This window comes from Homalodisca vitripennis, chromosome 1, assembly GCF_021130785.1.
Source record: "Homalodisca vitripennis isolate AUS2020 chromosome 1, UT_GWSS_2.1, whole genome shotgun sequence".
Taxonomy (NCBI): Eukaryota; Metazoa; Arthropoda; class Insecta; order Hemiptera; family Cicadellidae; genus Homalodisca; species Homalodisca vitripennis.
This window is the reverse complement of record NC_060207.1, coordinates 159747610-159763001: the sequence shown is the minus strand read 5'-3', so window position 1 is coordinate 159763001 and position 15392 is coordinate 159747610. Positions and strand designations below refer to the sequence as shown.

General features: G+C 34.0%; 1 protein-coding gene across 1 annotated transcript in view; it reads left to right on the top strand.

Moving 5' to 3' along the window:
* LOC124375211 (histone acetyltransferase type B catalytic subunit) overlaps window positions 1-12786 on the top strand; it is a 28164-nt gene extending 15378 nt beyond the window's left edge. The window contains exons 6-10 of the mRNA XM_046833329.1: window positions 185-338; window positions 1739-1953; window positions 4790-4941; window positions 10542-10658; window positions 12443-12786. Of these exons, the coding sequence (XP_046689285.1) occupies window positions 185-338; window positions 1739-1953; window positions 4790-4941; window positions 10542-10658; window positions 12443-12634 (830 nt within the window). The 3' untranslated portion in view covers window positions 12635-12786. The remainder of the gene's footprint in view (window positions 1-184; window positions 339-1738; window positions 1954-4789; window positions 4942-10541; window positions 10659-12442) is intronic.
* The last annotated feature ends 2606 nt before the right edge of the window (window positions 12787-15392 follow it).

Here is a 15392-nt window from a genome sequence, read left to right as displayed (position 1 = left end):
TTGACATCATAGAGTTATTGTAATCAAATATTTAAACAGTTGTACAAAACCAATAAATATTTTTTAAATCAATATTTTTATATCTATTGTATATTATTCCTTATAACAATGTGTTTTGTCTTAGTTATAAAATGATACTCCATTCCATGATAATTACTTTAATTTTTGGCATTATGTATTTCAGATTATGGAAGTAAAACTTATGATATATATCATTGTGATACAAGCAATCAGAAATTCCTGAATTTCCATGAACGCCTGCAAACTTTTATCCTGTTCTACATTGATGCAGCCAGTTACATAGATGTTGATGACTCAAAGTGGCAATTTTTTGTTTTGTGAGTACACATCTAAATATCCTAGTGTTATTATCCCAGTTAATGTGGTTCACCAGTGTGTGTCCTACCAGTATTACAGTTTGGACTCAACCCGGCCCAATTTCTCTCTCAAGAAAGATACAAATTACAAATCTAAATTTCTTATGGATATATACCACATGTTGTCTAAAATTTACTAGTAGTTTTGTTTAAAATCCCCTTGAGTATAGAAACAATTTTTTTACTACTTCTATTGAAAACAATATACATGGTGAATAAAAAGTATGGATACCCATATATACTTTTTAACGACTCCATATACAAAAGCCAAATTCAGTATATATATCTTTAGGGTGTGAAACTGGACTTTTCATTTAGTTTTACAAAATTACTCCTGCCCACTAATGGATCATTTAAATTAGCTGCAATTTCTTTACTGGCTTGAGATACTTTTTTACTCTAAGTTGAACTTTTTTATAATATTATCTATATTTTGACAATATGTTTAGCCCTTTAGGACCTGTTAAATATTGTTGATCGTTCTCAGTATTTACCAGACATCACAAATTTGGTGTTGGGTTTGTCAGCAGTCAACTACTGTATAATTAACATGTTGTTTTCTAGAAGCACTCACATGACATTGAAAGCTCAGCTAGCACTTAATCAAAGTTTAGCAGGTGATTTTCTGTTTGTGGTCTATTTTTTGACAATTAATGAAGTATATGTTAAAGCTAATTTAGGGCTAATAGTAAATTAAGTTGGCCTTGGTATTTTCTGGGAATACATTGAAAACAATTGGTTAACTGGACGTTGCCACTACTTTTTATGTAATTTATTAATAGTTTAAATATTGAATTCTTCCATAGTAAAAATAATTCCTATAAAACAGTTTGGTCAATCTGAGAATAAAAATGTGAATGGTTGAAAAGTTGAATATAATTTGAAAGTTGAATAAATTAACATTTAGTCTAAATGCATAAAAATATTTGTATGATCATCTGTTATAGAATTAAAGATATTTTTTATGCTTCTACATACACAATAGAAGTAGCTATAAAGAATTTTGTTACTTACATATTGACAAACATATTGTGGTAACGCCCTTTTTCATACATTTGGCGTTATGTGATCTGCAGTGGCAAGGGCCTTCTTGTGTAGTAAAAGTGTAGATCCCTCCCATTCCATATTCTATCCATCTGTCTGGAAGCTATACAAGAAAAGATTACAACAATTCAAGAGTTGACCCAGAAAAGTAAATAAATAAAAGAAAAACTCTATAATTGTAAAGTAATATAATAGATGTAAAATTTGTAGTTAATATGTTTGTTGTGTATGTTGTTGTATGAAAACAATTTCATATATTTTACTAAAAATGTATATTTTTTTTAAATTGCTGAGTATTGTGTATTACAAATTGCCAGGTATGAGAAGTACAAGAGCCCCACTGGTGTCGAGTGTCATGCAGTTGCTGGCTACTGTACAGTGTACGAGTACTACGCCTATCCCGACCGTACGAGACCACGTGTGTCGCAGATGTTGGTACTGCCTCCCTTCCAGCGCCGTGGTCTTGGCGTACACCTCCTGTGTTCAGTCTATCAACACTACAGAGGTGTCGATGCCGTCACTGATATAACTGGTCAGTCTTTACTTAATACTCCATCAATTGTAGTTACATAAATAATACTTGAGTAGTAGGAACAATTGCAGCTAAATAAGTATAATTATGAACTGTGATGTAGACCACAGAAATTAATCTCTTTTAGATTAATCTTTTTATCTGTAGGTTTTAACCCTTTGCGGTTGGTCGTCGACTATAGGTCGACCGCGGGCAGTTTCGCTGAACGCTCGCATGTCGACAATAGGTCGACCGGATAATGTCACTGCTTGTTTGTCCATTTCTAACCTATTGCTGTTCGGTATTTGAGTTATTCGGTACTTTGGACTTCTATTTTGGTTACGTGAATGCTACGTCGATCTTTATTCACGATATAGGAGGCATTGGAAGTGAAAATAGAAGACCAATACAACTGACGTCTGCACTTGCGCCGTGTTTACAATATGGCTGGTCCAAGTACAAGTTTTACTGACGATGACGAAATATTAGATGAATTAGATGATTGTGATAGTATTTTCAGTGAAATTAGTATCCAAAATGAAAAACAGATTATTAAAGAAGACCGTGATAGTGATTGTTAGTTGAATCATAGTGAAAATTCTTCTGAAAACATTGTGGTAAATGACGGTAACCTAGTCGCCGGTAACCTAGACGACGAAAGTGATGTGTTTAGATTGGAAACTTTAGGTAATGATGGGGAAGAATTTGATCAATTCGTGGATAATGTGATAGAAGTAGGACAAGGAGATGCAAATAATAGAGTTAGGCCTATGCTACAAACTAGTAGACTAAGAGGAAGAGCTAGACATGTTACCCAAAGTAGGCCTAGGGCTGGACTAAGGCAAAATTATAATATATATAATGTATTATATATAATATTATATAATGAATAACATGTATCTGATGAGATCCTAGTGCCTTTTCACCTGTATTCATGTAATTTTGGTTTATTACATATGTATAAAAAAATAAAAATGATGTTTTTATATTTTTTAAATGTTACTTAAAGTTATAAAAAATACTATAAAATAATGTAAACATTCTTTTTAGGTTATTTACATTGATATATAAAGAGAAAAAAATAAAAAAGTTGCAGAAAAAGGGATTTAAAACTTGCATTTGTGTATTGTCAAAGAACTGTAAACTAACAGAAATTAAATACGACCTGAGGATAGTTGAAGCAATTTTTATTGAGACCTCAAAGGGTTAATATTGTCAAATAATTTGTTATTCTCACTCATAATTATGTCTTTATGTATATTTTCCCCTTATTTCCAATCATTAATCCTGTTAGCAATAGAAATATATCAAAAGATAGTTTTAAGTGTAAGAGTTTTCAGTATGTAATTTTAGAATTTTTTAATTACATATTCATGTAATTTAAATAACATACATATGAAATAACATGAATAACATTAATAAAGGGTTCTGGGAACCCGAAAATAAAACATAAACACTGGTTTTTTTGTGTTTTAATAAACTTTAACCTACTTGAAAGAGTTTATATATATCAGATCAATTTAAAAGAAAACTGCAATTATTAATTATACAATATATTGTTGTTGTCAGAAGGAAATCATAAACGAGAGTATATGTTAAGTAGTACATCAAATTAAGGGTCTTTAGGAGTAGAGTACAATGCCTCAAATATAACCTCAAAGGGTTCACTAAAAATTATGCTGGTGTAAAGTTTGAAACATTTACAATGTAGGTTCTGTTCTAGATGGTTTTAATGTTCTTGTCACGGCTTAAGTTGTGAAAGTTAAAAACTTAGTAAATGAATACTGGACTTAAGAAATAGTAGGTAGTTAGTGACTCTTCATATCCAATGGAGGGTGGTCTACAAGGAGTTCTGAAAAAAGATTTAACGTAAGCAGAGCTCAATATGTACATTGTTTTGAAGTGTTATGCAAGATGTAAATCAAGTACAAAGTCCAACCTAAAAATTATAACTTTCTATTATAATAACTCATACCAGGCTTTTTTCTTTATCACTCATCTCTGTAAAATAACCCCTAAATATTGAGACTATGTTTCGAGGGTTGAAATCTCTCCTCTTTTTCAGTTGTGTAATATTGAAAAAATTTAATTAGGAAACAATTTAACAAACCTCAACCAATAAAATTCATACACACACCATGACATTGAGGTCTAGGAACAAAATATAAGGCCATAGGTGGTGCTGCCCTTTATCTCTTCCGTCCTAACCATTGCCTTCATGTTCTCTTTGTTTATGAAGTGCTGAAGGGAAATGCTGACATTGATTTCTTTGACAGTGTTCTATCTTTGCTATTTCTGATATGGTTTGTTTTCAAAGAGAAATAAAGTAAAATGTTATATGTCATTGACAATTTTAGTGTTTTAATGTAATACAATATTGTGTGAAGTATAATTTTAAAAATCCTGATTTTCTTAAATTTCTTAACAGTGCTAAATAATATTATTTTACTTTTACTGCAAAAAAATAATAAGGAATGGGATGAGAGGTAATTTGAATAATAATATTGAGGGGAGGTAATGAAAATGCTTTCACTACGGAGTCAAAAAATTAATATAATTTAAAATATTTTTGTACTAGACAGCACATGACTGGCAAAGCTGGTTTTGACTATGACTTTCGTTTAAAATCAGTTTTGACTAGTCAATATCAGTTTTTACTGAATCCTGGTTTTGACTGCAATATATTATGAAAGGGTGTCTGTGTATAGGTTAGTGTCTGTGTGCGTGTGTGTAGTTATGTGTGTTTATACCTGTTACTTTTCAACATACAACTTTCTACACATTTTAAAAATAGCTTACTTTTACAGAAAGATTTATGAGTTGTTCTGTTGATAAACATTGTACCAATTTGTTCCAGTGGAAGATCCTAATGAAGAGTTCCAACATCTCCGAGACTATGTGGATGCAAGTCTGTGTTCCACGCTGGACAGTTTCTCTCCGGACAAACTCAGAATGGGTTTCAACCCAGCAATGGCAAATGAAGCTTGCCTCAAGTTTAAAATAAATAAGGTGATTTTATTGTAATTGTGTAGAGATGTAATCAAAATTTTTTTGTTTTAAGATATTTATGTAGGCTTCCCCATGCACTTCAAAACTTTTTGGTACACCAGTTACTCCTTGTTGTGACTAAATTTTAATGTAACTCCCGTTATTTTGACTCTACTGGCTAGTTTGTGGTTATCTTTCAATCTTTGGTACCGGTATTTAACTTTTTTATCCGAGAGTATTCATTAGTTATTTAACACGTTGACTGCGGCAGACACACTAGTGCGAAGGAGTTTCGTACCACTACTCAAGATCACCTCAAATAGAGCTACAGTGAAGGTGTTAAATTATTGTATGTGTGTGTCCTGTGTATTTGAAATGAGTGTATTTGTTTGTTAGACTTGTAAAAATTCTGTTTATGACTTTGACATCTTTTTGTGATCTGCTGATTTCTACCTCTTTTCCCCTGCTGCACTCCACACAAGAAAATCTGATGTGTTCACTGCAGAAAAAGTGTGGCAGTTACAGCATCTAGTTTGCCTTTTTCTGTCTTTAGCATGTTCGCGCAAGTAAAATCTCTGTGTACTTGGTTGTTTTGTCCTTCAGAAAGTGGAGGAGTTATTGACTGTCCTGTAAGTCATCAAATAGTTTGATGGAGTTCCAGCGGGATTGTTGTCATTGTTCTTCTCGTCTTATGGTCTCTACAAAGTTCCATGCCCAAGGATGTCAAAAACTGCCTTCTACTGTTTGTTTCATTATTTCACAAAGTTATGTACATGTTAATACCAGCAATTTTCATTATAGTATACTTTCTTTTTAAAATTGACTTCTCAGATAAACTTCTAGATTTAAGTATAGGTTGTTCTGGAGTTATAAAGAGTTTGAGTCCTTAGTGAACAGGTTTTTAATCTATATACTGGTGAAATCTACACCAAGTGCTTTTATTGTGAGTGCTCACTAAGTTTATAGTAGGTCTTTCAGTATCTAATAAAAATGTTAAAATTTTTTCTAATTGGCGCCAACTTGTCAAGTGCATGTCTCCTTTACCGTATATCATCTAAGTGTGGAGTACAAAGGTATAACTGAGATTTTTTAAAGACACTGTAATCCTGAAGTACTACTCTTATGCTATTAGAAGCCCATAAATCAATTAAGTTTGTGTGATGATTTTAAAACACCTTCAAATACAATAAGCCTTAAATTAAACAAATCTCGACTACATCAGTAGTCTTAGTGTCTTTCCAGGTATATCTTTCTCAATTTTTTTTATCTACATGTTTGTGAACTCAATAATACAGTTGATGAGAAGATAAATACAGTTAGAAAATAAAAGATTTATGGCCTTGATGTTATTTTTCGGGCTTTATTACGAGGACAGAGTAGTCGTATACTTATTTCTTCGCTTCAAATTATGTGATGTACATCCTCAGCAAATTATTTTTGTTGAGATGTGTAGGTCACTGTGTAGCACTCTCTTTATCTAAAATAAAGTTTTGGTTTTCAGCTTCCACGTGCTCTTCCAACTCAAATCCTCAAGTGAAACTCTGTTTATCATGTACACCTGTTGTCATTTGGTGCACTTCAAATATATCCAATCCCGCTCACTCAATGACAATATCATCTGATTCTTCTGCTTCACAGCTGTTTTCAGGGCCAAAAAAATAACTGCCTTCTCATGTCATCTCTATTTTCTAATGTGGTGCTTTCGCTTTCTCTAATTTCTTTTTCAACACTTCAGGGAGCCATAACAGTCTTTCGTGTTGATTTGTATCTGTTGTCAAACTTAAATGAAAATAAACTTAACCATAAATTTATATTTAAAACTCAAAATGTATATCATTAAAGCTTAAAATATAGCAAAAAATAATCTTACAAGTAGGTACATTGCACTGAAAAGGGCTTTAAAATGACTGTGTCTCCAAATGTGTCTGCTGCAGACAGACACACCATCAAATCAAACTGACAAACTAGAATGACTTTATGATGTCTGGAGTCCTTATGACACTCACTACAGTTCCAGGGTCAAGGCTTGAGGACATTGATATCATTTCGGACATTGTGTCTATATATTAAATTAATGTTAGTATAATAGTTAATAAAATGGAGATAACCATTTCTATGAAATTTTAAAATTAAAGATTTGTATTTAATTGCTTAGTTCAAATATTGTATACATACAAACTTCGGTACGAGGGGGTATCCAAACGTTCCCGGAATAGCTCTGCTGTGGACAGGGCTTGTGCAATACAAACTTCCGCTGCTAGGTGTCTGTAGCATAACTTATCGCCATTTCAGTGCCGCCTGAATTGTCGACTTAGCTTGTTCGGTTCTTCTGTAGTGACAATTTTTGACGTTGCAGTTTTATGCTATTTTCCTTTTTTATGAAGGCAAGTTTGAGTGAACAGCGTAGGTGTGAAATTTTATTTCCTACTTGATAAAAATGTTGTTAATGTTGAATACAGCCTCCAAAGATGCTGCTTGTGGAAAAGCTCAAGTGTACAAGTTGTTTTGTTAGTTTAAAAATGTTGATATGTCCATTTATGACAAGCCTCGTTACGGATGTCCAACCAACTGTTTGAATAGATAAAAATGTTCTGAAAATTGAAGAAATTGTACGAGGGATATCCAAAAAGTAAGTTTCCATTAATTATGAAAAAGTTAAAGACTCAAAAAAATAATAATAATAATAATGTTTGTCTTTATTTTCATCAAGCATTTATCTCAGTTACATACAGAACAAACTGCTTTTCAGAACAACTATCGTCAAATACAACATATACATGAAAATTAAATAGAAATAAATAAATAAAATCTATACATTAAGCAAATTCTGCCTCATCTTATTCTTAAATGTAGCTATTGAACATTGTTTCACGTTTGGTGGGAGGTCGTTGTACAATTTCGGGCCGAAATAAGAGAAGCTCCTTCTTCCCAACTCCAGCCTAACTTTGGGAAAGTGAAGAAGATTCCCATGGCGGGTTCTGCGCTGAGAGACCTCATCCCGAAATGAGAGCTTCTCACTAAGGTACTGAGGCTCCTGATTAACAAGAGCCTTGTGGACCATGCAACACGTCATGACCCTGCAGACGGTCTCTACCGACATCATCCCCAGCGGCATCTCTGTAAGGAGAGACATGCTCAAATCGTTTCAAATTAAAAATGAAACGGATAGCAGAGTTTTGCAACTTTTGAATGCGATGCATGTCTTCTCCAGAAATGCTATTCCCCGTAGGCTGGGAAACAGTAGGCGAAAACGGACAGGACTAGTGACTGCATGATACGTAGCTTCGCAGACTCAGGTAAAATATCTCTAAATCTGTAGAGTCCCCCTCAGTCTACCGAGTGCTCGTTGACAGGCATGCGTGACATAGTCAGAGAACGTGAGGCCACTGTCTAGCACAACGCCAAGAGTTTCTCGCCCTATCAAATACAGCCAAACTCTGACCATCGAGCCTCACCAATCACTCCTCTTTCACTGAGGGACTGCACAATGTTGTGTGGCGCCGTATGCAACACAGTGCACTTGCCTATGTTTAGTTTCAGCCCCATTCGCCATTGACCACCCCAATATTTTTTCAAGGTCGACATTGATCATATCAATGGCTGACACCATCTGCGATGGCTCATAAGACAAGTGCAGCTGCGAGTCGTCAGCATACAAATGAACTGTGCAATTTTGCACACAGCTTGGCATATCGGCTGTGTACATATTGAACAGAATAGGCCCTAGGCAACTACCTTGAGGAATGCCTCGATACTTCACAAGCGGGGTTGATGTTTCACTCCCTAGACGCGTCACCTGCAGCTGGAGTCTAAGTATGACCTTATCCAATTGACTACGCTCAAGTCAAAGCCATAATAGCTCATCTTCGCTAAAAGCATCTCATGGTCCCATTGAATCAAAGGCCTTAGAATAATCCAACATAACAATGGAGTTATATTTACCCCTGTCTTTGGCGTCAATCATATCACTGAAAAAGATTTGTCAGGGCTGTACATGTACTATGATTGCGCCTGAAGCCCGATTGCAGCTTCGGTAAAATATCCGATGTTTTCATAAAACTGTCTATTTGTCTAATGGCAATCTTTTCCAGTATCTTAGACATGGCTGGGAGTATTGAAATTGGCCTAAGCTGGTCTACCTGATTGGCAGCTTGCCCTTTCGGTATTGGCCGAACAATACTTGTTTTCCATGACTTTGGAAACACGCTGCCAACCAGGGAAACGTTTACCAGGTGTGTAATGGTTTTTGACTGCGTAGGGCTCACTGACTTGAATCATGTCAATAGAAATTTCATCGCTGCCCACAGCTTTAGATTTTAGAAAATAACTGAAACACATTTATTCAACTTTTTACATCATACCTTATTTTTCTACATAGTTACCATCCCTTTCTAAAGCACTCTTGGTATCTAGGAAGTAGTTTTTTTATTCCAGCATCACAAAATTCACCCGCCAAATTTTTAAGCCAAGTATCCACCTCATTTTGAAGGTCATCGCTGTTGGCAAATCGCCGACCGCCAAGGTGTCTTTTCAGCTCCGAAACAGATGAAAATCGCTAGGCGCAAGATCTGGTGAGTATGGAGGATGACCAAAAACATCCCACTTAAATTTCCTCAAAAGTTCCATTGTTGCACGAGCAGCGTGTGGTCGGGCGTTATCTTGAATAAGCAGAACCGTGCGCGACAAAAGTCCGCGCCGTTTATTCTGTATTGCCCGCCGAAGTCTGGTGAGAACTTCACAATACCTTTCTGCATTTATGGTTTCGCCACGAGGAAGATAGTCAATCAATAACACTCCACGGCAGTCCCAAAAAAACTGTAGCCATTACCTTTCCTGCCGACTCAAAAACTTTGGCTTTTTTTAAGGAGCTGCCTCTCCTTTTTTTTGCCACACCATACTCTGGCGTTTGGTCTCTGGAGTTGAGTTGGTGAATCCATGTTTCATCACCAGTGACTATTCTACTGAAAAGGTTTTCATCTTCATCGTCAAACAATCGCAAGAAAGACTGGGCAGCAGCCATTCGTTGTTGTTTATGGGCATTGCTCAATAAGCGAGGCAGGCACCCATCTTGCACACACTTTTGCAAGCTGAAGATCTTCTGTCATGATATTATGCACAGATGACCGGCTAACTTCAACACTTGACGGCAGTTTATCCATAATTTCATCGAGAGTCACTCGCTTATCATTGTCAATAACTGCTCGTACAGCATTAATGACGTCAGATTGCCGAGCTTATGAACATTTTCTCTTCCTTCCCAAAAACATTGCACGCCAACGACGGACCATTGAACGGACCATAACATGTTCACCATACACTTGACACAACTGACGATGAATTTCAACGGCAGTTTCGTTTTTGGCGGTCAAGAAACGCGCTACATATCCCCGCCCACAGCTGCACGCTGTGTTACGTACGCGTCTTTTTACAGAACAGGGAAACTTACCCCCTCGTACTTTTAAACCGTCGGCAGACCATTGATCAAATGTCTAAAGTTAGTGGGTTATCTTGGAGCTCAGTTCAGGGAATTTTTTCTGAAGATTTGGTAATAAAATATGTGTTTTAAAATAGTTGGAACAGTTCTAAAACTGGTTTTCTATGTGCCATTTATCATGTTGCAGAAACAAGCTCGTCGTGTGTATGAGATACTTCGGCTGAAGGAAACTAACATCCACGATGAAAGTGATTACTCTTCATATCGTCTTGATGTAAAAAGACGGCTCAACATTCCATTCCAGGTTAGTTGTTGTATTCAATCATGTTTAAATCAAATTGTTTACTTATGCAATAGCTAAACCCATGTCTCATCTTTTGTTTTTAATTTGTAAAATAATTATTTACAGTCAAACCCAATGTACGTTAATACTAGTTTGATATGTTAAAGTGCTTTAAAGTGATCGCTATCAGTAATTATCACAACTGCATTGAAAGAACTATTTAGATTCATAGGTTTAAATAAACAAAAAATGTAATACATTAGAATCTCGATTGACTGAGGTAACTGAGACAGAGAGTACCTTGGGTACTGTGGAAACTTAGTTAACATGAAGCATTCTATTAAATTTGATGTTAGTTCATAAATAACGAAGAAATATCAATAAGATCAACACTGACTGGCTTTAATTAAAATATCAAGTTTACAGAGATAAAAGCTCAGAAGTTGAAAATGGCCATGTGATAAATATTTCTGCCACCTTCCACAATTTTATGGCTTATATTTTGATAAAGGCCAAATAAGGCCAAATTTATATGTGAAACAGCAACTCAAATAAAGTGGATATGTACTAAATTAAAATGTACTATGGCCATCTGTCAAAGTAAATCAGATAATACACTTCTTACAACTATAGTTGTTACAAAAAAAGAAGTTTCATCATAATCTGTCAAGAGTGTTTCTACTTAAATTACAACATAAGTCTCTAAAAATAAGTTTTGGAGTCTGTACTATTTATTTCAGTATTACGAAATAAAAAATTAAGATATTGAAAAATATGATGTAAAAATAAGAAAAATGTTCTAAAGTCTTTGCATATTTATAAATAATACAAATTGAACTTTAACATACTCTATAAAGAATAGTATCTGTAAAATGTAAAGATAACAAAAAAAGATTGTTTACCTTCTATAAAGTGAAGAAAATTATTTTACTAAAACCCGAACCAGATTCCCCTCATGAGTATAAAGAACAGCTATGCAGTTTAGCTGGCTTAAAAATTGAAATAATTTATGTAAATTCAAGGAAAATAAATTACAGTAGTAGGAGGTTTATTTCAAACTAAATAACATATATATTTTTTAATCAACGAAATTTGTTTCAAAGAGCACATATTTCAAATTTAGTTAACATAGCTACTATACATAAATTCTGCATATGAGATATAGTTATGTATGCAACACTACTTGTGCATGTTAAAACGTGTGGTCTGTGACTAGGTGACAATGTTAATGAATAATTCTTCATTAGTTAAAACACAAATTTGTCAGAGAGTTTTAAACATGATTCATGGTTTAACACTAATGTAAAGATATTCTCTACTACTCATATATATACAGTAATGAAGATTAATGCTAAAGTTCACATCCATAGGTCAATTTGTTCCTAGAGATATCGTAAGTAGAAAGACTAAGAGAGATTATTTGACAGCCCCCATTGAGTAATAGGCCTTACCAAATTGCTATTATGTATTTAGAATTACAATTTATTTAGTACCTAGTTTCACATGAATTTTGTAGTTTTATAATTTTTTTATTAAACAACACTTGATCTAGATTGAAAATAACATTTAGATTTTTCTATCTAAGAGTGTTCGAGTGATGTTTATAATTTGTAGTGTATAAAATGTTAAATATAAATGCCATTTATTTTGTATGGTTTTGAAAGCAATAACACTAAAACATTTGTATCTGAAAGTGAATAATTATTTATTAAAATGTAAACATATTTGATTTAATTTTAAATGTTGATGTTAACTGTAAAACAAGTTTAGCTATATTTGTTCTAACTTGTATAATGTGTCAACAGAAAGAGACAGCTCTGATTAAAAAGCTGAAGTCTCAGTTGGAGCAAGATCCCCAATTATCAACGGCTCTAGGGTTGAAGACTCCGGAGCAGCGTTTTGATACTTTGGATAAGATGTTTACCGAGACTGAGAAAGAGTACAAAACAATTCTCAGAAGGATGGAAGAGCGTCCTCTGCCTACAAATATGTTTTGATGTGATCCACTTAAAAGAGTCATGTAAATTTTGTTGAATACTTTTCATTTTGAGCACTTACTGTGTAGCTAGTAATTGTCTTGAGTATTAAATAATTTTAAGTCCAACTTTTGTATTGATATCAAACTGTTAATAAACCAAATTGTATTTTTTGAAGAATATTTTAATCACCTTTTCATCTTATTGAATATAAAATGTACAGTAGTAAAAAACAGTATGTATCTAGTACATTAAGTTGTGAACAGCAAGTTGCTCGATATTGGCATTGATTGCCCTCTCAGATTGCCTGGACATGACTGTTCTCTGTGTTAGGTTGATGATTTATGACCACGTCCTGTCCCTCAGCTCAGCAGGCCACACACAGTGACTTGGTGAGGCGAACAGCAAAGCAGCGAGTGGTTACGCAAGCACTGAGTGGTGGCACAGAACACAGCAGGTCACTATGCGTGGCCAGACAAGTCTAGAGGACAACCACCTGAGACTATCTGAACTGAGCAGGAGATGTGTTTTGGCCTCCAGATCTCAAACATTTGAGTCCTGATATACATATGTCTATCCCCACAAGTAATGTAATGACTTTTTATTATATTTGTTGGAAGTCAGGGGAAAACACGACCATAGAGGTCAATTTAATTGTGCTTCTTTAATATATACGTGGTGGAGGAAAACCCAGTCATAGTAGTTCTTTCCTGGCTAGTTTATCAGTTACTCTATTCACTGTGTTTCATATGTGTCCTAACATCCAATTTATTGCTTCACCCCACATCATTGAGGATGTGCTTAAGGTCCCACTTCTTATCAGAGCTAATTACAAAAGATTTCACTGCTTCAATCTCGGATAAGATGGCAATGTCTTGTATTTTTATAGTGAGTGATTCTTGCAATGATTCAGAGAGCCTCACAATGATTGATTCGTGATCCAAACATGTCTGATCCAGCTTCCTCATCAGTCTTTGGCCCATCTGTATACCACCTGATGGTATGCTACTAAGTGTGTTGTATGCATGTTGTGCACATTCCTTTTTTATGCTCAAAGCCACATTGTAATTTCTTCTAAATTGTTCTTCCTAGTCGTTATAGGTAGGTGACTTTATAGTGCAGTCATTGAAGCATTATTGCTCCGAATTTTTTTATTGTGAACCAAATTGCATACAATTTTGGAATTAGGTTCATCTTACCCTTAACTTCAAAAGTGAAAATGATTTGAACTCCGCAACCACCCTGGGGGTGGTTGCCACTCCTTCTCGGGGTGAATTTTTATTTTTCAAAATAACCTTGGATGTCGATAGAAGGCCCTAATTTTAAGCAAAAAAATCATCTATAAAGTTTTTTCGAAAAAATCCAATACTTTTCAAGTTATTGGCAATTGAAAATTCACATTTTTTCACGTTTTTCATCGGTCTTTTGCAAATATCTCCAAAAATATACGTTTTATCGAAAATTTTATAAAGAACACAATTGTAGCAGGTAAAACAATAAACAATTCGGGTTTTTTATAAAGTATTCTAAGTGCAATATTAAGCTAGATATTAAAAATCAAAGCTGTTTTTTTATTTTGTCTGAAATTTAATCGATGTGGTCAATGCCATCTAGCGGCGACCAGATGCATTTTAGGCATTCGAAATAAAAAAAAGGGTTTTGTAGTGCTTGAAATAAGCTTTAAAAAGAGCACTATTAAAAGTCTATTGCAGGTAAAATAAGTGAGCTGTATTGCAAATAAGAGGAGCATCTAATGTTTTTCTTTTAAATCGACGGGTTTCATAAGTGCCATTTCAACCAAAATTAAAATTAATCGTATTCCGCCTAGAATCAACTTTATTATGAAGAGTTTGATAGATTGTAACAGTTTGGCTGCTTCAGGACACATATATTTATAAAAAGTCACAATTAAAAAAAAATTTAAATTTTTAAAAAAAACCACCTTTTTTCATAATATCTCAAAATGACAACAGATACGTATAAAAGTGTAGGGATCAAAAATGTAGGTACTTTTCTGACAAACAATGTGGATTTTTTGATTTTTCTGTCAAACAAAAATTGACGGAGATATGATTGTTTAAAGAGCGCGTGGCAGCGCAGTCACAGCCTCTCTTAAGTCCTTTAACCCTTCACCGTTTGAGAAAAAGGTTTTTTACTATATATTGCAATGCAGGATGTTGTAGCTCTCTTAATTACCTTTACAATGGTTTTTTATAAATTGTGATAGCATGAAAATTGAAGTAGTTATGGTCCAAAAATTATCATATTTTTTTCTACTTAGTAACTGAAAATTTCGGACTGTGAATATTGGAGCAATGTGAAAGTACCCAGTATAATAGAAACCCAAAACTATTGTAATGTATATGTATATATATATATATATACATAATATGGCTCATATATTTTGGAAACGTAGGCATGAATACATACAAACGTTCTCTTATATGTATATATAGCACATTTGAGTGAAGTTTATATAATTTGTAAATATTTATTCAATAAATGTCAATTTTTTACTTTAAATTAAATTATTTTTAAATATGTAATCATATATATTTACTGTTTTAATTTAGGGTAGTTTTAAGGGTAGAAAAGCTTAACCCTCCATCAGGCGCTTAAAATTAGAAACACCATCAGGCGCTCACGGAGGTTTCCTCCAGGTTAGCGAATAATGGATATCATAGTCGTTTAAACTGTTTTTATTTGTTTAAAATATTCATACTGATTTCATTACAATGTAATATACTCATTTTTAGAAATGAAATAAAAATTACTCTCT